The 25739-nt window shown below is 40.0% G+C and overlaps 1 protein-coding gene across 1 annotated transcript in view; it reads right to left on the bottom strand.

Annotated features, from left to right (window-relative positions):
* SLC6A5 (solute carrier family 6 member 5) overlaps window positions 1–25739 on the bottom strand; it is a 60312-nt gene that overhangs the window by 25115 nt on the left and 9458 nt on the right. Inside the window, exons 3-10 of the mRNA XM_054026164.1 lie at window positions 25584–25722; window positions 22976–23107; window positions 22314–22487; window positions 17328–17469; window positions 16769–16901; window positions 10832–10966; window positions 7707–7810; window positions 4776–4900 (exon numbers count right to left, since the gene is read on the bottom strand). Of these exons, the coding sequence (XP_053882139.1) occupies window positions 4776–4900; window positions 7707–7810; window positions 10832–10966; window positions 16769–16901; window positions 17328–17469; window positions 22314–22487; window positions 22976–23107; window positions 25584–25722 (1084 nt within the window). The remainder of the gene's footprint in view (window positions 1–4775; window positions 4901–7706; window positions 7811–10831; window positions 10967–16768; window positions 16902–17327; window positions 17470–22313; window positions 22488–22975; window positions 23108–25583; window positions 25723–25739) is intronic.

The raw sequence follows: 25739 nt of genomic DNA on the forward strand, positions 1-25739 counted from the left end.
TGTCATTTTCATCAGACCATTACTTGTTGCCAGTAGTCATTAAGTAGTACAGCAAATAAGTCAAAAATGCTTCAGTGCAATGTCATACTCAAACCACAGCAGCCATATCCAGTCAAATGTAGCAAGCAAATAATAAAAATATCTATTTCAAAAGTAACCCAAAGACCAGCGCCTCTGTTGGGAATATGGAAATTAATATGGAAATATGGAAATTAATGCATGTCACAAATGGAAAAGTAACATTCCCTAACTGGAAGTGGATGCAGAGGGGGAAAACAGATCATTAGTACACCAGTCACAGAATACACAACAGTGCCTTCCATTCAAATGAAACTGGAAAGAAACAAAAAGGACCATTAAGCTTCACCGCATGAGAAGGATGTCACACATACTCCAGCATATATCCAGGAGAAGGACATACCAAAATCGTGGGCCCTTGATGTGAAAGAGAACAGCATTCAAGGCTCATGAGATTATAACCAAGGATGGTCACTAGCTACAATACCCCTGGTTTCAGCTGCCTTCATTAAATATAAAGGCAGCGCACCGTTCCCCAGATGCTATTGTCCATTATTATTTGTATTGTGGTAGTGCTTACAGGCTCTAATCAGCATCGAGGTCCCATTGTCCTAGGCAAACATATAATGGAAAGATGGACCAGGTAGAAAACCAACAAACTACTACACTGTTGATATATATGTTAGTATTTGAATAAAGCTGTATTCCTTGAATTCCAAAGCTAAATATCCCTCAGATTGTGGGACATGCAACATCTTATCGAAAAAATGCTTCAGTTCTCTCTTTTTGTAACTTCTGCGATATGCACCGGAGCTCCTAGGGAAAAGCACTCTTTGTTGTCTAGACATAGTACATTGCAAAATGTGTCTCATCATGCTGTATGTGGTTACAAAATAGATTAGTGAATTGGGTTGCTTTAGGTAGGGATACTGAATGAGCCTAATGAATAGTTTTACTGAATGTTGCAACCACTGACTTATATACAGAGTTGTAGCTGTATCAGTCCCAGGATATTAGAGAGACAAGCTGGGTGAGATAATATCTTCTATTGGACCAACTTCCATTGGTGAGAGTTACACAGAGCTCTTCCTCGGTTCTGGGAAAGGTACCCAGAGTGGCACAGCTAAATACAAGAGGATCACTTTGAATAGTCCCTTAGTTTATCATAAATAGTTAGCATGTATTCTATCTGTTCAACCTTATATTTAGGGCAAGGTAGGAAATGGTAGAGATGATCCCCAGAGGTGTGGGAGGATAGGTGCAGTATATGAATCAGAAAGGGGAATGGTTTGTGACTCTCGACCAGCAGGTCAAATCAGCCATTTAAAAGAAGTGACCAACTATGATATAACTGTGGAAGATGGCCTGTTCTTAGGGAATCTAGGTTTCTTTCTCAGAAGTTCAGTCAGTCTCTGGATTGATAGTGAACTGGGTGAGACCACTGAGCTGCCTATGACTTGCTGTGTGTTCTTCTTGTCACAGGTAGGTAGATGCCAATAGATTGCAAGGTTGCTCAAAGATTCTAGGGAAAGTAGAGGGACACATTCCTGTCATGTAGAAAGAAGAACAGGAGTACTTGTGGCACCTTAGAGACTAACAAATTTATTAGAGCATAAGCTTTCGTGGACTACAGCCCACTTCCACGAAAGCTTATGCTCTAATAAATTTGTTAGTCTCTAAGGTGCCACAAGTACTCCTGTTCTTCTTTTTGCGGGTACAGACTAACACGGCTGTTACTCTGAAACCTGTCATGTAGAATATCCAGTAAAGAATGTTGAGATTTTGGTATCTCTCCCAGTGGAAACTCTAGGACCTCCGCAATCCTTTTCAGGAGATCCTGAAAGGTCTTGAAATCATCCATGTAGGAGGCGGGAGGGAGAGGATAACAGCCTTGTCTAGTGAAGAGGATGATTTGTGAGAAGGTGGAGTCTCCTCCTCTGCACCTAGCTGTTGCTCTTCTGGGGGTCCTTCCGGTGGAAGGTGACCTGTTACTGATGGCGTTGTTCTTACTGGGCCCCCTGCATGACAGCATGCTGTAGAACTGGTCACCATATAGGGCCCAAGAGTTCCAATGAGTCCACTGTTATGGGACACAAGGAAAAAGGGACAAGACCCCGTGTTTGCTCTTGGCAGGGTTGCTGCGTCATTTGTTCGCTGGGGGTGGGAGGGGGTTCTTCCTCAGGATGTACCTCAGGGAGGGAGGCTGGAAGGGCAAGGTGTTGGAATCCTGTGTTGGAATCCTGAGATCAGTGGTGGAGCAAGAGGTGTCAGTACAGGGGGTTTTGTCAATACTGGAGGCCAGTGAGAGGCCAGTAAACACATCAGTACCAGCGGTCGAGCCTTCGGAGAAGGATGTGCTAAGACAAGTGGATAAGTCAGTACTTGGAAATCCCTCATGGTGTCCCTTGACAGATAGGGTTCAGTAGGCCCATGGGGGGAGAGGGCAGTGACCACATCATATCAGTGGTCAACCCTTCATAGAAGTATGTGGAAGGACTGGAGCCTGTCAGTTTTAAAAAGGGTAAGTCAGTACCGGCGGACAGTCCTTCTTGGTAGCCCTCAACAGAGGGGATTCTGGCTTTTCCAGGATGCAGAGGTCTTTATGAGAAAAGATCCTGGACAGTACTGGTGAATCTGGATGCTATTTCTCAGGAATCAGCACATCAGGCAGTATCATGGATGGTTCCATGCACATTCTACTGTGGCCTGAAGAAGACACCATTGTCAATGGCTTTGAGACCTTGGTCTTGGAGGACTCCTTAAGCTTAGAAGTCTCGGATTCTGGTACTGATACCAATGCCACTTGAGATTGCTTACTGGAAGGTTTCTTGATATGCAGCATGCTCTTCTTAGGTGGACCCAAGGTCTCAGTACCAGAGGAGGTAGAAGCCTCAGCGTACCCATACCAGGATGCAAGGTTTCCTTTTTCCCCAGGTTGAGAGGATGACTTCCCTCTTCTCTGTCTTCCTTCTTGGAGAATGGGGTCTCTTCCTTTTGGATAGTCTGGAAAACTCTGAAGGGCTCCCAAGGTTTGTGCTTAACATAGCTAGAGCTGGGGCAGTCACCAAAGCATTCTTAACAGCTCAGGCAAAAGTTTTGGGGATTAAGGGGTGGCCCTTGAACCATGCAGGCCACAGCTACCAAGGGCCAAGCTGAAACTGAGGCCCCACCCAGGCAAAAAAAGAATGGGGGGAAGAAGTCCCACCAAAAGCACAAAAGTTGTGCTATACAAGAAAAAGGAAATGAGAAAGCTGTATAGCTACCAAGCGGACACTGCAACACTCCCTCTCAAGCCACAGGCAATTGAGAAGAAACTGGAGCAGTGACACATCCATCCCTCCCTATATATCCTTGTTCTGCAGCAAGATGATCCATAAGGTGCAGGTGAAGACCCACAGAAACTGCTGACAAAAATCTCTGATCAGAAATGTACAGGCACATGCACATCCTGATGTGGAGCACCCACAGACACAGTAAGTTGAAGGAGAATAGCATTTATCCCTCTGTGAGGCTATTATAAGATCCTCTCAACTTTTTTTCTCTGTCCTGGCCAATAAAGCTCTTACCCTCCTACCTCCCATCCCATCCCATACACAATCACAGACAAAGCACCAGTTCACCTGTCACTTGTACTCACTCCATATTCACACACACACACACACACACCCCTCTGTCAATCCAATCCATACCACTTCCAATTTATGACCACCCCACTCCATTAGCCAGCCCTGCTCACAAACCTCTCCCTGGTTCCACATTTCAGAACCTCATGTTCCCAGCTTCTGAACTGACCCCTAGCTTAAAGCCCCCCTCCCTCACATCTCACCACCAAATCAGCAACCCCTTTTAACTGTTACTGGATCTGGGAAGTGCTTAATATGCACCACATCAACACAAGTCCCAGACCCTGGAAATAAAATCTCTAAAAAGCAAGCCAGGTGATTGAAGGATGCATATTTGTAATATCACCTGGAGAAAACCCCCTCTGCTAGGCAACTTTCCCTACTTTCCTGCCTCCTGGGTTGTAAGCAGCCAATTTGAGCTGCTGCAGGAAGCCAACAGAGCTCTCCTCCATCCCCTTAGGACTCCCCTGCCCCCCACCAACACACACACACACCCCAATCTCACAGGAGAGGAGTAGGGAGCGGAAAGAGTCCAGCAGCTCTGCTCCTTCCTTGCTCCTCCCTTCCTGCGATCAATGGGATGGCTACTTGGGCCTCCCTACCTGCAACATCCACCTGGGAAAGAGGAGAGGGGACCCTGTTGCAGCCCTCCCAAGCATCAAGGGTGAGGAACCCCAGCAGCTACAGGAGAAGAAGAGGTGAAACCGCAGGGGAAGGGTGCAGAATTGATGGAGGGAGGAGGCAAATGTGCAAGTGGTGCTAGACACCCTGCCCACCTCCCCCCCCACACACACACACTTTCTTCAATCTACTTTAAGCACTGGGTCTGGGGGAGCAGAAGCAGCAGCAGTGGGGGACAGACTGTGTCTGCTTAGAGTATATATAAATTTCTGTATGATAATTTGAATTAGTCCTGCCGGGGGGCCTGAAACCCACAGTCTTGCTTTGTTCTGCTGCCTATACTGCAAGAGGTCCTGGTATGGCAACTGGACTCCTCCAGCGCACACTGCAGCCATGTTCCCCTATTCCAACTGATGCATGTTTGCAGTGCAATAACAATACAGTTAAAGACAGATCATTGAATACATTCATACACATTTTGGAAGCTGATCTAAGCAGGGGGGAATACTGTACCTTGGTCTGCCACATCTTCAATATCTACTTTGAGTTCATTTGCCATGAAGCCAATAACTGAAAAGATGACAAAGCCTGCAAATATACTTGTGGCGCTGTTGGTGCATGTGACTATCAATGTGTCCCTGAGGAGAAAAAGACATGTGCCAGCTTGCTTTAATATGTAAAAGAGAGCTTTGTAGACAGTAGATGTGCTTCAAGTAACAAACGTGCACAAGCAATAAGAATATTGAAAAAGATACTTCCCACCCAACCACACATCAACCCCTTTTTCAAGGGAATGTAGTGCTGGTGAAAGATGTCAGGCTGACCTGGAGACAGAAGTCTTTGGATGAGCAGTAGTCGCAAGAAGCAGCATACAAGATTCCCTGCACTGACTCACCAATGTAACTCAACAATGTTCTGGAGAGAGCTTCTCAAGGGCTAAGCAGGACGTTCAGTTCTCTTGCCCTTGCAGTCTTTGCCTCCTCTGTTGAAACTGCCTGATAAAGCTATGATGAATTGTGATGGTGGTGATTTTATTGTTTGTGATGTGGATACCTGTCCAACAGATTTTGCGTAGGTCGCCAAACAGCCATGACTTTCAGTCACTGTTTGTCTTTGCTGAATTTAAACCAGACATCTCAATGTGAAGCTTTCCATATCCTGTATCATTCCCCAACCCCCTACATCTAGTCCCTCTTTCAAGTTCTTTCTGATACAGTGTTCATTAGCTTTTCAGAGTTGTGAGGAGCAGCCTCAGGAGATGTGTGTGCCCAAGTAGTGGGCTTTATTCTTTAAGCATGTGTAACTTTATAATGGAATCCATAATGATCCCCCTTCAGAGTTCTCACATCCTGGCTAAGATGTCTATGCTGCCATTAATACAGTGTCAGACTCCCACTTCGAACTCTATGAATAAAGAAGCCCCTGGTCAAAAATTCAAACCCTGGAAAAAAGTTTTTCCAAGTTGGCATTGAATTGCTCACAGTCTCACTGCCATTTACTCATTAGACCCAAGAAGAAAAGCGATGTAGAAAGCGGTCAAGATCCACACTGAGCTGACAGCATCCTGGAGTCCCTAATGGAGCATCCGTTGAACAAGATAATACAATATATGATCATTCTTCAGTTCTGCTGAAGGTAGATAACGTTCTGTTTGGAAGGAGATCACTGTGTGCTAATCTCATTCCAAAGGAAGGGTTTTGGCTGGGACAAGCCTCAAAAGGAGTGTGAGAGAGAAAGTAGGAAGCATTATCCATTGTTTCAGTTAAATGGACATGATCAAAGAGTTTTTGAAACACATACCCTAAATTTTGGGCATAAGTGGATTTAAGCAAGACAGTTATAAATGGTTTCATGAAGTTTAAAAAATAAATGTAAGTAAAATAATTTTTTTTAAATAATTTGCCCTTGCCATACTAGAATGAACCAATTGGAAAACAAAACTGATTATATAAAGAGAAAAACTGACATGCCTTATTTTACCATCCAAGCTGTGTGAAATGTAAAATTAAACCAATAGGTGAAAAAGCACTAAGCTTCTTACGTTTCTTTCAGCTTTAATACTATGAGATTTATTAATAATGTAAGAATTTTTTCCAGGTTTTTTTTTTTTAAACTTAGTAGTGTACCTTTAATTCTGAAGTTCAGCAAACATTTTCCAAATACATTAAGCCATTAGCTAATTAATACACTAAGCCACCAGAACAGGAAGATGACATATTTTGTTTTCGCACCTGCATGTTTTCCTTATGTTTCGGAGCACTGTTTTTCCAAGGTTAGAGGAGTCCAGACAGCATTAATAAACCCAAGACATGGGCCCAAGATTTTTAAAAAACAAAACCTAAAATTAGAACTCAGAGGGTGCTGTTGAGCCCTCAGCTCTTTTGAAAAATCAGGCCACTTATTTAGGTGCCTAATTAGGAATTTAGGAGACTAATTTTCAGCTTTATTTTTTTAAAAATCTTGGGCCAGGGACTTAAAAAGATACACAGAGACATACTTACTGGGTTGATAAGTAGTGCCAAAAACGTGCTAGATGCTTCACAGACGTTAAGTATAAGGTCCTTGCCCTAACAATCTTACAATCTAATGTCTTGATTCTGAAAAGTACTCGAAGATACGCTTAAGTCCATTCCTATTCAGGACAACACTTAAGCATGTGCTTAAATGCTGTTCTGAATAGGAATGCTTTCCTGAATCAGCACCTAATCACTCCTCTGGAAATCAATGGGAGTTTTGCTTCAATGGAAGAAGGACTGCTTCTTAAACAGGCAGTATCAGTGAAGCAAAGGGGGGCAGACCAACGTAACAGCAAGTGAGTTAATCATTCTCATAGGCATTGCATGCATCTTAATAATGATGCTTTTTTAAATGGCCATTTCTTTTATAGGTTTTCTGAGTAAAAAACTAATCTGAGTGAAGACAACTTTTTCAACCAACGAAATAGAACTTTTTCTTCCAAAAAAAAGTCTCCTAAGTTTGTGACCTTGGAGACTTTTTTTTTTTTAATGTAACATTGGTGTAAATGAAACTGCAAGAGTAATAAGCAGTCTTGTTAGAAACAGGAATCACGTAGGTAGAAACTGAGTGTTACCCACTCACACGTCTCTCAATACAGCTTGACCCTCACCTAATTGTAATCATGAGTTGCTCTCAGCAGAGATGACCAATTGTGCTGGATTTCATGACGCTGCCCAGAGTCCTTGACAGCTTTCTGGATTGCTTTTCATCCTGGGACTGACTGCTTGTAATGAGAACAAATGTCCCACAGGGATTATGGTGAGCTCAATGCACATTTTGGGAGTGGTGGATTTTGAAATTAAAAAATACAACAAAAGGAGACCCTTTCCAGCCAGATTTCAACAAATCAGAGGTAAGTCACATTTTGGATTTAAGCTACTAGATTGTGTGTCTTGAATAATATTGATTGATTTAACCTCTCCATACCTGTAGCAATTATTATGGAATTTGTTATATGAAGAGAGAGTAATTAGACCTCCCCACGCAGCAGATAATGAGAAGAAAATCTGAGTGGCAGCGTCTTTCCACACCTAAGAAAGCACAGGAGAAAAAATAGTGTCAGCTTCAGTGAAGGATTTTGGATGGCTAATGAAATCAATGGTGCCATTAAACATTACAGTTAAGGTGTTAACACAAATGGTTTAAATAAACTCAAACACAATTGATGTTAATAAGACAGCAATTTATGGCCAAATTCTGCCCTCAACTGGATGGTGCCTATTTGATAATTGCACATTAGCTTGAACAAGAACGATGCACCTACCTGAGGACAGAATATAACCTTTGGCAAATATAGAAAACAGATAATCAGTGAATTACATTCTGTATAAAACAGAATGGATTTACCTGTGTTCAACAAAGAAAATGCAGATCTAGAGAAAAAAAATGTTCAGTCAATACCAATAGATTATCTATCATATTCCCAAATCCAGTCAAAATGGCATTTTCTCCTCTTGATGCAAGGAAGTAACTCCACTTTGTGTTAACTAAATTACACACCATAAGCCAAGTTCAGCTCCAGTTTCAATGGGAGTTATGGGCACTCACCCGCAAGGTCTGAATTTCATTGTATCAGAGGAAAATACACCTGGGATCAAGGCTTTTAAAAATAAAAATATCAGACACTATCCATGCTATAGGTCATTACAGATCATTTTCTACAGAACATGGGCACAGGCCTCAGATGCATTTATGGGCCTGATATTCAAGTGCTTAGCACCTGTAGTTAGGGCCAAATTTTCAAGAGAGATCAGCAGCTCATTTAGTACAGCAGGTGAACATTTTTCAAATGTTTGATAATTTTATTACATCCAAATTTTAATATTTGATTTTCAACACAAATAATTGAACCAAAACTTTTCCAAATGTTGGGTTTTGTGTCCAGCAATAAAAATGATTGTCATTTTTATCATAACTGAAAAATGTCATCATATTTTCAAAATATGCTTCAATCCCAGCAGCTCTCACTGTGACACTTGTGGCCAGATTTTCAGAAGTTTTTGGAAATCTGTCCACTTATTTCAGTGTATAAACTGGAGTTGTGTGGAAAGGATTTACTACTCACAACAACACAGGGTTAAAAACAATCCAATATAAGCAAAGTAGCTATGAAGAAAAAGCCACCCATAAAACCTAACCAGAAGGGGAGAATTTTCCAGCTGTGTTTCAGATACAACCAGTGTCCTAACATCATGTCCTGGAAAATTGGCAGATTTTCTGAGATCTCAGCAATTTGAAACCAAAATCTTGCTACAATGTTAATTATCCGAACCTGAACGCCAACCCTAGCTCAGACTTTAATTTGATCATTAAAATCTAACCTAAACTTAATATTGTTCCTCCATGGCCCATCTGCAAATCAGTATCAAAGTAAACACATACTACATGTACATCTTTGATGTTTTAATTTACTAGCTGCTCTAATAAAACTACTTTTTTTCAAACATCAGTTCAAACTGTATGGGAGGGAGCCATGTTGAAAGCTGAGAAATAACCTTTCTTCCAATCCTTTCCAGTTCATGTTGTAGTGTATTTTAGCAGTACATATAATTATCAAAAATTCTTCAACCCTAACCCTTATATATAGTTAGGGGTTCTAGTTACCTATGATATTGGTAATAACAGATGTTCTATACCTGCACATTTGCACTTTATATAAAGCAAAATTACTGATGGAGCAGAGTTACATAACCTGATCTGATAGTGATCAAAGTAGGATTCACTTTTCAGAATAATCTTAATTTTTTCCAGTGTGTATTAAATCATGAACCCTAAAGTAATCCACAAAAAACAACAAACCTATAAATCATGCAAGTGTGTTGTATTATTAATAGGTTAAAATTAACCAAGAACAATTTCAACATCAACTCAGCAAATCTGTACTTTCTAAATATGTATTCATAGATTCCAAGGACAGAAGGACCATTGTGATCACCTAATCTGACGTCCCCATAGCACAGGCCATAGAACTTTCCTAATTCCTAGAGCAGATCTTTTAGAAAAAGATCTTAAATCTTGATTTAAAAATGGTCAGTGATGGAGAATCCACCACAACACTTGGTAAATTGTTCCAAGGATTAATTATCCTCACTGTCAAATACCTACAATTTATTTCCAGTCTGAATTTGTCTAGTTTCAATTTACAGCCATTGGATCATGTTATACCTTTCTCTGCTAGATTGAAGAGCCTATTACTAAATAGGTGTTCCCCATATAGATACTTATAGACAGTAATCAGTCACCCCTTAACCTTCTCTTTAAACTGAATAGATTGAGCTCTTTTAGTCACTATAAGGCATCTTTTCTAATCCTTTAATTCTTCTCGTGACTCTTCTCTGAACCCTCGTCAATTTATCAACATCTTTCCTGAATTGTGGGCATCAGAACTGGACATGGTGTTCCAGCAGTGATGGCACCACTGGCAAATACAGAGGTAAAATAACCTCCCTACTCCTACTCCAGATTCCCTTTTATGTATCCCAGGATCGCATTAGCTCTTTTGGCCACAGCATCACATTGGGAGCACACGTTCTGCTGACTAGCCACCATTACCCCCCACATCTTTTTCAGAGTCACTGCTTCTCAGATAGATTCCCCCATCCCGTCAGTATGGCTTATCATCTTTGTTCCCAAAAGTATACATTTACATTCAGTCGCATTAAAACACATATGATTTGCTTGCCTCCAGTTTACCAGGTGATCCAGATCACTCTATATCAGTGACCTGTCTTCTTCATTATTTAGCACTCCCCCCAATTTGTGTTATCCATCACACTTCTATTCTGAAACACCCTGCTTGGGGAAGTCACCTAAGATATACATAACATATTCCAATAGAACATGAAATAAATATATACACACACACACATATACACACACACACTCCAGTCAATGTAACACAATGAAACATGCAATAAACTAGTGAGATGAGAACAAGATTCCACAGATGACTTTTTCAAACACCAATACTCCACATCTCAAATATGTTTGTAATAAGTCTGATGGGGAAAACAAACTCATATAAAGTGTTATAAGTGGAATAATGAGCCCACCATAGCATCAATTAGTTTCTCCCACTTAGGCGTGATGAAGTACCAGATTCCAGCCCCAGCTCCTGGCAAGGTTACTCCTCTGATAAGCAGGATGATGAGCACTACATAAGGGAATGTAGCAGTAAAATACACGACCTAGAAAGACCACAAAATGTTATTGATTTGGATCTATATGAGGAGACAAAAATAAGAGTAGTCCACCACTGCCTAGAAATAGCAATTTCCCAGCCGCATACACGGACACATTAGCCCAGAGGAGGAGCAGAGTGGGAAGACAACAGGTTTATTTCCCAGGGATCCTGACAATGCGGTCACTGTTACACCACTTCTTGCTAGTGGCAATAGCAAAGGCACTAAAGATTAGGTGCAGAAAGCTGGGGTGCTAGATAGTTAAGGGGGAAAGGAGGGGAGATAAAAGTTGGAGTTTACAACCAAATTCAAATATCCTGAGCTGGTGTGAATCAACATAGCTCTATGAGACTTAAGTGAGCTATGCCAATTTACACTGGTGAAGAATCTAATCTATCTCATTTTCCAATATTGGCTAAATCGGCAGTGTTTTGGTTTGCACTTCTTAAAACTTTTGTAGAATTAAAACATTAATTATGGGCCTGATCCAAAGCTCATTGAAGTCAGTGGAAATAATCCCATTAACTTTGGATCAGGCCCTAAGTATCTAATGGCCTGAACACATTTGATCTCTCATTTAATTATGAATTATTCAGTACACTGATATGTAGAGTTGTTCCAGTTGGTCATATAAAAAATGCTGAGTGAGTCAAGATCTGCTAGAGGCTATGGTGTAGGGTCTAAAAACTGAAATCTTTTATATCATGCAGCTCCTGAATCTCTTATTGGGACTGAGATCCTCCACCTCAACCCCCTTAATTGAGATGACTTTTGAACATACCTTCCCAGCTTCCATCTCACTTGAACCCACTCTGAGATCAGCAATTGCCCTCCCTCTTACTCCATTGGTAGCCTACTCCTCTCTGTCTCCTAAGCTTTTGTACAAGGAACCCCTGCTGGAGAGTTTCATTGGAATACACGAAGCATCCATGGGCCATATCTTCGGAATTTTTTGTCTCATTGCAGTGTTAATATAAAATTATGATTGTGCCAAAGCATAATCATTTATACAGTTCATAACCATGCCAAAAAGACAATACGATAAAATAGTTTAATTACCAGATAAACTCTAGTGCTGGGCAAATAAATTAATGAAATAGTTTACTCAACAAATTTCATCTCTTTTTTTTCAGCCTACAAACAGATCACAATTTTCTGTATTTACTCATTCCAAATTCTACATGAATTTCAATAGCAAATAATTCTGGTCCCTGGTCTTTTGGTTGTAAATATTTAAAATTTGTGTTATAATCGTTATGTCACATGACTTTTAATGAGACGTATCCTTAAGTCATTTTTAAAGGGAATTTAAGCTCCTTAATCACTTAGTTATGAAAATATGTATAATCATAGAATATTTGTGATCATGGGATGTGTGGAAGAAACATCTTAACGAAAACGCAATCTCAAAATCTGTATTGACTTTAATGACACTGGAAGCATTTTTCATGGAACTTCAGTCAATAAACACTCAGCACATTATTAACACAGTTATAGATAATGTACATTAATATGTCATAATTAATTTTGATATAAATGTATAACAAATGAATAAGTCATCACTAACTGCGTGTTTTGAGGTGTTTCTGGTTAGGAATCTAGATATTGATCTCTTCCAAAAAAATAAATTTGAAAACGCCCAGATTTTGAGTGGGCAGTAGACATCGCAGCACTGAGTTATTCCCAAAATAGATACACACCTGACTGGAAAGTCCAAACAGCAATATTGTTTTCACTGAGTAATAATTACTCATCAAAAAGGAACATGCAGTTGCAAAGCTTATAATGGTGGCCAGTGGAAAATTTCAGTTAAAAGAAAAATAAGATGCTGTAGTTTTCAGATACCTGAAATATGCCATTTTTCTAATTAATTCGGGTGAAAAATAAGATTGCCACTGTATGGCTTCTTAATTCAGTGCACTGCTTCCCGTATTATGTTAGACAGCCTTTGCAGACAAATATCTCCAATTAAAAAATAAAATAGAAAAGGGGATAATTCTACATCCCTTTCTTTTATTTCATCCAAATTGCTTTTAAGATCTGAATTTGGCTTGTTCTATTTGAAAGGTAGCATGATTAAAGAGTGCATTCTACCAAATGAACGCCCAACCCCAACTGCACACAAAGGACTATTATGAAAACCATAGGCACCATTCATCCCTAATATAACTCCCCTAATGTCAGAGGAGTAACACTAAACATGAATATGGCCAAGTAACTAGAAAAACTGGATGGCTCAGCCTTTCATCTCTAAGGGCTTGTCTACATGAGAAAGTTGCACTGCTTTAAAGGTTTCATTTTAAGCCTATTTAGGTAAATTGGTACAGAAGTCTGCATGGGCACTCATTTCAGTTTAGCTGTAGCTTCAAGCCAGGTCCCTACAGACCTCCCCTTCCAAGGTATCACAAATCTTTCAGGGTGAACTGTCCCAGGCAGTCCACTCTCCACTGCCTGGTCTGTGCCACTTCCTCAGTGGCTGGCAGGAGAACGCAGACCACCCTCTATTCTGGGTACCAGCTCTGGGGCCCTTTGATCAGCAGCCAGGGTCTGCACTATCCTATACCTTGGTGCTTTTCCCACCTTTCTGGCTCTCCCCCCCTCTCTGGGTTTGCCAGCTGCACAACTGTAGGCTACTTGCCTCTATAGCCTCAAACACATCTCCCTTCTCCCAGGGAGTGACTGCAAACTACTTCCCTTGCAGCTCCTTTCTGCTGTCAGCTCCTGGGCTTTATCCAGCCCCACCTGTTCCTGTTCAGCTGAGCCGTGTCCAATTGTCCACCTCCTCCAGGTGCAACCTAGGCAGTTAATTGGTCTATCTAGCTGCCTTAACCCCTTCTGGTCTTGTGTGGAGTGGGCTTCCTTACTGTGATGGGTTGTCAAGAACTCAAGTGGGTTGGAGACTGAATGACCCTCTTTTCCTACAGGAGGTGAAACCCACAGGACAGGCTTGTGGCAGATTGGTAGGACCCTGGAGCTTTATTACTTCTGGCCAGACTGAACCTGTTCTGTGGCTACATGGAGAATTTCAGTCTCCAATGCTGACAAGCCAGAGTTTTTCCATGAACTCTAGGTTCATTAAAAAAAAAACAGTTTCACTACTATATGCAAGTCTCAGTTCATTCATTTCTGGATCTTCTTTCCCACACCCTTGCCCATACCCTTCACAAAGCAACTTTTCCCCATCACGCCTGGAGTGAGAAGACCTGCTCCCACCCCTGGAAATTCCAGCATTGCCAACTTCAAAAGATCAAAAATCTGAGTCAGACTCCCAAAAATCGTGAGATTGGCCTTAAAATCAGGACATCTTAAAAAAAGATTATATTGTATTTTTTAGGTCAGTCTCTTGATTTTTGAACTCCCCCATGGTGTGTGCATGTGACAGTTAACGTTACCCACTCCCCCACATGTACTGGTGATTGTAGGCCTCTGCTGCAGGAGCTCTCACCCCCACATCTGCCCATCTCCTATCCAGCAATTAATCCTGTCTCCCAATCCCCTATCAGTTTTCTTCCCACCCAACCCCTCTCACTTCAGCCCAATAGCTCCCATCACCACCACTCAGTTCATCTCCCCTACTGCATCAATCCCTACCACCCTCAGCTCATCCTTCCAGCACTCACCGCATTTGCTCAGAACCCATCATCAGTACATCCCCCTCCACCCCATCATCCCTCATCCTCTTCATTTCAGCCCCTCCCCTGCAGCCTCCAGCCTCACCTCTGCTCCTTAGAGTTCTTCCCACTCCCCAGGCCTGAGGGTGCTGAAGTGGGGATCCCTCTCCCACTTCCCAGGCTGGCGGGGGAGCAGCTGCCCGGGGCTATCAGCTGGAGCCCTGGCTGCACCTGGGGTGGCTGATAGAATTTCTAAGTAAAATTAAGCCTCACTTTTCAAGCCTCTACATGTCAAGCTTTTATTCCAGTTGATGCTTATTTGAGGGTTGGCCCTACTCTGCTTCTATCTTTCTCAGATGACGTTTCTCTTCCCTGCTGGGGTGTAGCCAGCTGTCTCTTCTTAGCTTGATAGCTTTGTATATCTGATATGTAAATGAATTATCATTTTCTTTCAAAGTACTTTGGAATTAACTGCCCAGTGGAGAAACTACATTTCTTTGTTTAGGATGGGGCAACTCCTGTTTGATTGGAAACACATTTGTGCAGTGGCTGAAAAAAAAAATCCTGACACAAAGTTCTCCTGGTAGACATAAATGGGGCTTAATTTTAGTTAGAAATTGTACCTCTTGTACTCAATTTGCAAGACTTGTCGTATCTGAAATTCCACAGCTACATTGTAATGACTGTTTCCTGAGAAACAAGGGGTATCTGGACTCAGATTTGAACTTGACTCCCCCAGTTTATGAAGTGAAGTTGCTTAATTTTCATGACTGCAGAAATGATTGTCACTGCATAGACATTTCCCATAATTGCATAAGTGTCACTGTAACTGTTAATGGGGCTTTCATTATGAACACTGAACAGAAATATGAAAGGTTGTCCAAGTCTCCTGGAAACATAATTGCCAAATACATTAAAAAAGAAGTGGATCACTGTTAAAGCCTCTGCAGATCTGGGAGTGAACATCCCACCAAAAATATCTGCCGATTTCCACTGGCATTCTAGTCAATCGGGAATGTGGGAGCAAATGCTAATAGAACATTTCACTGAAATTTAGTTATCAGGGGTTCTCAAAATTCATTGCACCACGACCCCCTTCTGACAACAATTACTACACAACCCCAGGATGGAGGACCAAAGCGTGAGCCCGCCTGAGCCCAGCCGCCCCGGGCGGGGGGGGAGAGCAGGCCAAACCCAAGGGCTTCAGCCCCAGGTGTGGGGGCCTATAACCTGAGCCCCACCACCCAGGGCTGAAGCCCTTGAGCTTTGGCCCCAGGTGTTGGGGCTTGCACTTTGGCTTCTGCCTCGGACAGTCGTGCTTGGGCTTGGGTTTCGGCCTGGACCCCAGCAAGGCTAACACCAGCCCTGGCAACCCCATTAAAACAGGTTTGTAACCCACTCTGGAGTCCTGACCCACAGTTTGAGAAGCACTGAGTTAAGTTAACCATCTGGGATGCAATCCTGCACCTAGAATTCCCCCTGAAGTGAACAGAAGTCTTGTGTAGAGCTGGGCAAATAACAGATGTTTTGGTTCATTGGCAATTCCAAAAAAACCATTTTGGGTTGAACCAAAAATGGCACTTTTCAAAATTGTTGGCAAATCAAAAAGAAAGAAAATAGTTTCTGCTCAAACAAAATGTTTTATTTTGTTTTTAAGAATTAATAATTTTTAAATTTTCTTAAAGTTAAAGGAGATCATTTTGAATCAAAAATCAAAATAGCAAAATGAAATATTTCAATATTTTTTTAAATAGCAAAATGAAATATTTCAATTTTTTCATAATTTTTGAACAAAACAATTCAGTGAAATCAAAACAAATTTTCAAAATGTTTCGCTGTCACCAAATCTGCATTTTTGCTCAAAGAAGGTTTTCGTCAAAACATTTTGCCCAGCTCCAACCTTGAGTGTACAAGGAAAATAGGCCTGGATTCAAAATGAGATCACTCCATGAACTTCCCATAACATGGGATCATCCCCTCTCAAAATGTTCCATAAAGTAACACCAGCCTCTCTTCCTGCCATTTTCCACTGGCCCTGCTGATGGTACGTAGTAAGTTCAACTTCCAGTCAGGTCCCATAAAAACTTTTGCTTTTAGCAACTTCCAACTGATTCACTGTCTTATAGTTTAAGTGCTATGGATTTAAAGCAACATAGTGTACTGTTACTGGTTTACTGTGGTAAAGAAATATTCTCACTTTTCCCGATGTCTTGATTCCTTTAGCCAAGGATGCGTACACAATCGCCCAAGCCAGAAAGAGAGCAAGTGCCAAGGGCCACCTGATTTCACCAGGATATTCAATCCCTGCAGAAATCTTCAATACAAAGTACCTGAGAGTCAAAAAGTTAGTGACAATGATTGCAAGCTGCATTATCCCAGTGTAAGGATCTACATTAGACATCGCTTATAGTGCTGAGAAGTTTCTCTGCGCTACCCCAAAGGCTTCAGTGAATTTCACCATGTATTATTATACCTTTTATTAATAATTGTTATTTATTATTTATGTGCACTGTTGCAGTGCCTAAGAGAGACAGTCATGGACTGAATTGTGCTAGGTACTGTACAAACAAAACAAAAAAAGATGGTCCTTTTTCTCTTGAAACTTAGCTCCTTTATCCTTCATGCCTGAAGGTCAGTTCTCACATGCTCTAGTTCCAGTTTTCTGGAACCAGTCATAAGTGACCCACGCAATTTGATCCCCACATTTCAATAGCAGAAAAGTAACCTGACATTTCCTAATCAAATAGGGGTCTTACTTGAAGTACTCTTCACTTCCACTGACAAAAGTCTTGTTTCCTTGGCTGGTGAAGTTAACCATAGTCAAGTTTGGATAGGCACTCATACAGAAAGTAGAGTTCTTGATCTGTATATTTGGGTGGTCATCAATGATGCATGAATCTGTTAAGAAAAAGGTACAAATAAAATACTCGACTAAACATTTTAGGGACTGATGGGGACAACTCTGAAATACACTTATACTGTAGATCTATTTAATGGTGATATGTTACGTTTCTATACCACCTTGCAACCAAGGATCTCAATTCATTTTATAAATATAATTTTTATTAAGTCTCAATACCCATCTGAGATAGTTGGCATTGTTATCCTTTTTTTCCACCAATGGGTAATCTAAGGCACAGAGAAGTTTAGGGACTTGAGTCAATGGAAGATATGGGTGAGCAAATAATGCAGAATTGACCCCCAGTTCACTCACCCAAGGACAATGTTAATCTGTGGCAATACTGAGAACAGAACCCAGGAGTCCCATCCACTAAACAGATGTAAATACAGAGACAGAGATCCAACAAAAATTATACCTATGAAAAACAATTGTACTCTAAAACACACCACTGTAAATATTAAATAAGATAATATGGTTGAATCTTAGCCACATATGGGTTCAAACCAAACCCTAAGATCTATTCTGGGAGAGTTTGGATTCAGATATAAGTGTTATGTCAATACTTATCCCTACAACATGCAAATAAATTCCAGATCTGAAAATCCCCAGACTTTAAGGGTCTTCAAATCGGATCTGGATCCATATGTGATCTGGGGCTACTTTAGTCTGAACAGAAACCCTCTGTGATTACAGAAATGATGGTCTTTGCCAAAGTTCCCAAAGATCACCAACAAATTTAAAACAAACAAGTTTGTTAATTCAAGAGTATTTCATTTGAGTAGGAAGTATAAATTTTCTAAGCTGAATTGCCAGACAGCTAGCATAGTCTCTCTCTCTCTCTCTCAATATTTATCCATATCTTCTAAAGCTCAAAAACTTCCTAACTCAGAATTTACATAATTCTAAACCTCTATGTTCAGTTAGAATGATTCTGTTTAGTGTAACTCCTTCCTGAAGATAACATTATTGGCAATTTTAATAATTATTTGAGACCATACAAAAGAAACATGAAATACAAAAATATTTCATAGGTGTTTAAGCACTACCAGCAGGGCATCATTTCCCATTTGTATTGCCTGACACAGCCAAGCTCAGCTCTCTGATAAGAGGAAAGCCCAGACTTCTCTGAAATGGATATTGTCACACTGCAAAGCAACCAGCAAAGAAGGATGTGTTGAGCTGTCATCTCCTTTCCCCCCTGACTCTAATGATATCATCACGTCCATAATTCCCCTGAGCTCTACCTGCAGGCAGATATGAAGACCAGCAAAAGTGACCTTAGATGTCACCCTATGAAACCTACTATGAGCTCATTGCAGTTAAATGCATAATTTGATATTTTCTGTTTCTAGCACAGTTATTTCAAAGTTCCTTACTTGTTTGTGATCATAGTTCTATGGCCCTCTAAGGCTTATTCTCATTGGAAATGAGAAGAGACAATTCTAATACTTCTGTAAAATATATTCCCTGTGAGTGTGCGTGCCTGAGCGAGAGCAAGGGGTATATGTACTGGTACACACAGTTTTAGATTGGAAGGTTTTCCTTAAATAGACACTATAATAATTAATAATTCTATCTGTGCATGCAAAGTGCACAAATATACAGGACACACTATAATAATTAATATATCTATTTAAAGAAAACCTTCCAATCCAATCTAAAACCATGTGTGCCTGTACACATACACCTTGCTGACACGCACACAGAATATATTATACAGACGTATTAGAATCATCTCTCCCCATTTCCAATGAAACTAAGCCTTAGAGAGCCATAGCACAATGATCACAAACAGTAAGAGGCTTTGAAATCTGTGCTACAAACAGAAACTATTAATCTACACGTCTAACTGCAACCAGCTCATAGGAGGTTTCATAGGGTGACACCTAAGGTCACTTTTGCTGCACTGCAGCAACTCTGCACAGCATTAACGTTTGATAGCTTAGTTCTGTAAAGCTTTCAGTTTCCTTGCACTATCCTCTGAAAATCAGCAGAGGGCACAATTGTACTTTCAAGTATAAGCCCCTGCCACCATGTACAAATAAGTCTTCTCATGCAGTGCTATTGATCAAAACTGCACGTATAACAGAAATAAGGATTACACTACCTTGGAAGATGTTAACATGAAATTACATTTACATGGACAAACATTAGTAATTAAAACCATACTTTTTTGAAATCAGGAAAGACGAGAGCAATTTAAGTAAGTCCAGTGGTAACTGTGCTTGTTTTTCTGTAGAAGAAAGCTGAAACCAATCTCTGCCTTTCAAGAGTTGATGCTAATTTTTGAAGATAGGCAAAACCTTTCAGGTGCTGAGCAAGCTGAAGGATAAACATGTCAGAGAAACTGATCACATTAAACCAATAGAAAAACCTGCAGTTGTCACTCCCAACTTTACAGATAGAAATAAAGGATCCTTAAAATGAGATCTGATCATCCCTGTGCTACATCTTCATAAGACAAAGCCCTTATATTCAACAACCTGTCTAGAACCATGCTTAACTTTAAGCACCTGAGGAGTCACACTGTCTTCCATGGGGCAGTTCATACTTAAGGATGAGCACATTGCTCAAGTACTTTGCTGAATGGGAGCCCTAGCACTGCATTCAGATTGTACTCTCTCAGGCTTCTTTGACATCGAAGAGATTAAATATTTTAAGGGAGTTTAATGCTTTACATTTTCACCTTTAAAAGAGGCCAATGTTTACAAATTTTCAAGCAAATATATGAAAATCATGCATTGGCTTTACAGAATTAGCACACAGTTCAACAGCTGTCTTCGCTAGATGCCTGAAAAGACAAGGGGGGCTGCTTATCCGGAGGTCCCAGGCAGATGTGAAAGACAGACTTCAGAATATTAGAAGTATGAGTCAGATTGTACTATGGATCAAATGCAACCCTAGCGTAATCACTCAACTCCATCGAAAAAATTGGGATTGTATCAGGGCTGAATTTATCCCTATGCTCCCATTTGAAATTGGTCCCTAGGGGCCCTTTTCTATTGACATCAACAGTATAGGATCAAATCTTAAGAGTTCAGGCCTCCAGTGCATGATCAGTAATTATTAAAATTTCCCTAACTACTTGTTTTAGTTATTATAAATTATTTGTATTACCATAGTGCCTAGGAGCCCTATATCCATACAACATGGGGGTTTAAACCTCAGAAGCAATTCCCTTGTTTCTTCTTATGTTGCCATGTGTGTCCTGTAAAGCTGAGCAAATAAATCATAAGGTGTAATGTATTCCATTAATTTTTCTCCCAGTCCAGTTTGTGCATCATTCACTAACAGGTCACAGATTTCTTGAATTTATTAGTTATTTGAAATTAGGTATTAAATAATTTCTGTAAATAATTCTGAATCCGTAGCTTGTGTGAGCACAGTGTATTGTGAGTTCTCAAGATCTGCAATGCAAGCAGTTTAGATTGGATACACATGCCACTTAGTAGGTTTCCTTTCTCTGACCAAATGAAACTCTTGGAATCAGGTGCTCAGGCTGAACAGTACAGTTACAAATTGGAAACTGGCTTTCCTTAAACAGCCACTTAAAATCCACTATTGAGTAATGAGCAAGTGACCATTCTTGCTAGCACACTCCTTTGCTGGAATATTTTCGGGACTCAAACACAATAGAGATGCAAATATAGTTAAAAAAAAGTAAGTTTGATTAAAAAGATGAATCAATATAAATACTTCAATGAATATTGAATGTATCAACTTTATAAAAGCCAGAACTGAAGCCCATTGAAGTCAATGGGAGTCTTTCCATTTACTTACATGAAATTTGGACAGGGCCTTAAATCTGCTACAGCAGAGTTTTGGTGGATTATACAGTGGCCATAGTCATAAAATGAAACACGTGACTCTGGCCTGCTTTGCTCCAACAGATCAGGAGGGAAACTTGTGCAATGATCGGATATTTGGGGAAAGATTTATTCCTGGTGAGTTAGAAATTAAAGCAGTGGGATTACTTTGTGGGTGAAATTAGCTCAACTGAGCTGGTCAGTACTGAATCACAGTACACAAACTACATTTGTCTTCTACCCCCCACCCTCCCAAAACATGTTTTAAAAATTATTGGTTGTTAAAGAGATTTTATAAACAGCACTTAATAAAGAATACCCAATCATAAATGATTCATTGAAATGCTCCACGGCACAAGCAGGTGACTGGCATAGCACTTCCAGTCCTAATGCACTAAAATTCATCTGATATTGGAAGCACAGATGGAAGGAACCTAAAAGGAACTTGCAAGTACCATATTACTGTTAAAAAGAGCTGATAAAAAAATGCCATTTATTTTTGTGGGAAGTATAAAAACTTTTTCCCCCCACTAATTTTCAGTTTTTAGATTTTGTTTGTTTCTGTTTTCTAAACCAGTTTTCAGTAAAATTCTTTGGCTTCTGGTAAAAATTGTAAGTTTTCATAAAAAGCCAAAAACTTTTATTGAAAACCAAACCTCACCAATAATATTTCAGTTTTCAGCTTCCAATTTTTTCATGGGAGAACTGAAAAAAAATTGACAAAAATCCATTTTGGCTAAAAGGTCATTTGGGGCCTTCTTTATTATTGATTTTTTTCCCAAATAAAACAAACAAACAAAATTCAACCAACGGATCTGAGAGAAGAGTGCATGATTATACATATCACTTTAAACCAACTGCATCAAATGATACTGCCAATGACATTCAGGATCTGACATAAGTGGGATTGTTGTCGAAATAAGGACTGCAGTGTTAGTTCCTAATAAAGCGTCATAGGTACAATATCTCCTCCAACCCAACTTGTAAGGAACGTCCTTTAAAATAATTTTTTTAAAAAGCGTGTCACAACTTACCTAATAAAAGTTTGTTTTTATCTTTGCAGTCTGGGGTATTCCAAGGATTGGTGCAGGAAGCCCAGGGTAATACACGTACAAAGGATGCAAAAAGGTAGAAAAGTGTGTAGCACATAATAATATTATAGTATATGGCTATTAGAACAGAGATGATCAGCATAGCAATGCCACAGCCTGAAAAAGAAAGGAGACAAAAGGCTAGTACGATCACACATATTCCTGATTACAAACATATACTATCAATGGATTGTAAAATATCCAAACCTGACCATATCATAAGCAGAAAGACATTTTTCAGCTGTTGCACATACAAAAACCGTTTCCCAGAAGGCCCAGCAACAACACCCCAGCATTGGCTATGCAAGTCACTTATTGAATACAGATCAGTATATGTATATTTTTTAAATCTGTTATATAAAATAATGATATAATTGTGAAATCTAACACAAAATATTACTTGGATTTCCTAAGAAAAGAGGACAAGTTAAATTAACATTCCCTTTTGTAATAACATTCCAAGGTCAAATGAAGACTGCAATGCATGGTTCAAGTGACAATGCCATGCCAAATAAAATGTTTTACAAATGTCTGTTAAAGCTTCAGGCAACTCACACTTCTCTACAGACGTTCTCTTACACGTGAAAGGGAGGACTGAGGCTCACCTTGTAAGGCCGGGATAGCTTTCCAGACAGACACAGGTCCCTGACTAGCAAACTGCCCCAGTGAAACTTCCAGGAAGAAAATGGGTATTCCAGCTAGAGCCAGCATCATCAAGTAGGGGATAAGAAATGCACCTTGGGGAAAAGAGAAGAAAGATCTGAACTGCAGTGGGGAAATGCTCAAGCTGCGTAATTCTCAGCATCAAGCAGCATTCAAGTTAACAAAGATTCGTGGTATTTAGGAAGTCTTAAAAGAACCTACTCCACTAGAGTATTAGCGGATGAAAAAGGGCTGCTGCAGTGAGAACACCGCGTACTCTAATCTGTTTAGAAGGGACACTGTAGGGCATTTTGTTTCAGTAAATTCATCTTAAACATACTGCTCACCGCCATGCGTTTGACTAACTCATTAAGAAGGTCTTGAGAAAAGTCCTGTTCTAATTATATGAATCGCTCCTTATTCATTCTCCGGGAGTATTATGAATTTATTTCTGTACTTTGCCACATTCCATGCTTTCTTATTTTGTCTGAAAATGAATACCAGTCTCGCTGCAGGTGGTAACCCCCATTTAATTAATTAGCGTCAATTCCCCTCATCATCAACTGCAACTGTGTCTTGCTTCCTTGTCTGTGTTTGAAGGGAACCCGTCTCCGGTGAGCGTGAGGGCAAGAGTCATTGGTGTAACCAGCTGGAGTGATCAATGTGGGGAATAAGGCAACTTTACACCCATTATACCGAGATTCTGGTGTATTAGAACAACATAAGGGGTCTAAATCGAGGCTGAGATGAGCAAGCATGCTCTTCTGTAACAGCTGAGCTGGGGTGCTCGCCCAGAAGGGTTAACAATGAGAGTGCCAATCACTGTCCCTCTCCAATGTTGTCTGTATTTTTTTTCTTTTAATCCTTCTATAACACAATTGTATTCAACAGGAAATTGGTTAACGCCAGTAAACCCTAGAAAAGCTTGGGAAGACTCCCCAACAGAACCTCTATAGACAGTTATTAACTACTGCCAGGGCAGTGAGTCAGATTTCGAGGCAATAAATATGCTTCTTTGGAAAAGTCACTTAATTACCACGTTGATGAGGATAAAAGTTTGTTTAAATATATATTCGTTGCATTTCTAGAGTTTATTTCCAAATCAAGGATTTAAACTATTAGGGATCTCTTTCAAAAAGTTTAGTCTTATTACTGCAGGAAAATTGCTCTTAAAGGGGAAGATTCATGGCTGTGTGTAATTACCTAATACACACTTCGATATATGCAGAGAATGTATACATACAGCATTTTGCAAGGAATGTGTATCGGCTTGAGTGCAACAGGAAAAAAAGGAGGACCTAGGTTCTGAGTGTCATAAGATAAACATGTTTTCATCCAGTGAGAAGATACCAAATTCAATACAATCATTGATTTCTCATATTTACAGGAAGCTACAATATGGGCGGAAAATGTGATATTTTTAAAAGGGGGGGTGCGGAATAAAACCCATCTTAAATTTTATATACACTTATTTCTGCCAAAGAATCACTTACTGAACTCTGATATATAAAGGATTTACAGTGAAAGTCCTATATATTTCCTTTAATAAAATTAATAAAGGATTTTCTCTGTAAAACCTCTTGTATATCGGAGTTCAGTAAGTCATTCTTTGGCAGAAATATGTGAATGATCCACTTCTCACAAACTGAAGGATTTGTAGTCTATCTGGTATTTTAAACAATTACAGGCGTGTCCACTATATTTTACCATATGACAGTGGTAAGAGTTGCTTAATTACCGCAACTTTTTTTTTTTAAAGAAAAACAAACACTCTAATTGTCTGTAAGACTTTGTTGGACTCAACAGAAAAGACTATTTAAATCTAATTAGAGGTTTTCAAGTCAAATTGCGTTTTCTATAATAAAACGGGTTAAGCAACACAATTGCACACTGCTTTTTCATCAGATTTATTTTATTTGTATTTTACTTTGCTGAACATTATTCAAACTTTTTAAAAATTACTATTTCTCAGGTAGTGAAGTGGGATTTAAAATAAATGCGCAGTTCAACCTAAAATATTATTGAGAGTTGATTTTGATTCAGATTTTGCAGAGATTTCCTCTTATTTCATACTTACTTTGGGTTCTCCTATTTTACCTTCGCTTTCCAAAGTCAAGTATTTGGATTAGAACCGCTTCTATGCGATTGAATTTAAATTCACGCATTTATTTTAAATTTATACTTTGGCTGGAATGTTCTTAGTCAAGTGAAATCCGGTGCTCAAATTTTATCAATGTGTTTGTTCATTTTCTCTCTCTCTCTCTCTCTGGCCAGTATTAAGTAGGAAAGCATCTCCTTTTAAAAAAGCTAAGAACATGCTATTTTCTAAGGACCATTGAAGTCAATGTGAATTTTAGCTTTTAAAAAACGATGGTTTGGTCTAGCCCTAAATCTTTAATTGACACAGGATATTCGTTGCTATGTTTTGAAGAGCAGGTGTCGGGGGAGGTCTTTTCCCAGGCACTTTCCTCTCGCCCCATTCCCCTTCCCCTTCCCCGCCCCGACAAGTTATTTGCTGGCTCAGTATCGCTTGAAGAGCAGCAGGGTGTATAAAGACAGGAAAAGCCATACCTCCCCCATTCTTAAAGGCCAGGTACGGGAACCTCCAGACATTGCCCAGCCCCACTGCATAACCCACCATGGAGAGGATGAAGTCCATCTTGCTAGACCAGTTCCCTCGGGCTTTATTTTCATCCCCTTTATCGTCATCCTGAAGGGTGGAGGGGA

The sequence above is a fragment of the Malaclemys terrapin genome, chromosome 4 (assembly GCF_027887155.1).
Source record: "Malaclemys terrapin pileata isolate rMalTer1 chromosome 4, rMalTer1.hap1, whole genome shotgun sequence".
NCBI classification, from domain to species: Eukaryota; Metazoa; Chordata; order Testudines; family Emydidae; genus Malaclemys; species Malaclemys terrapin.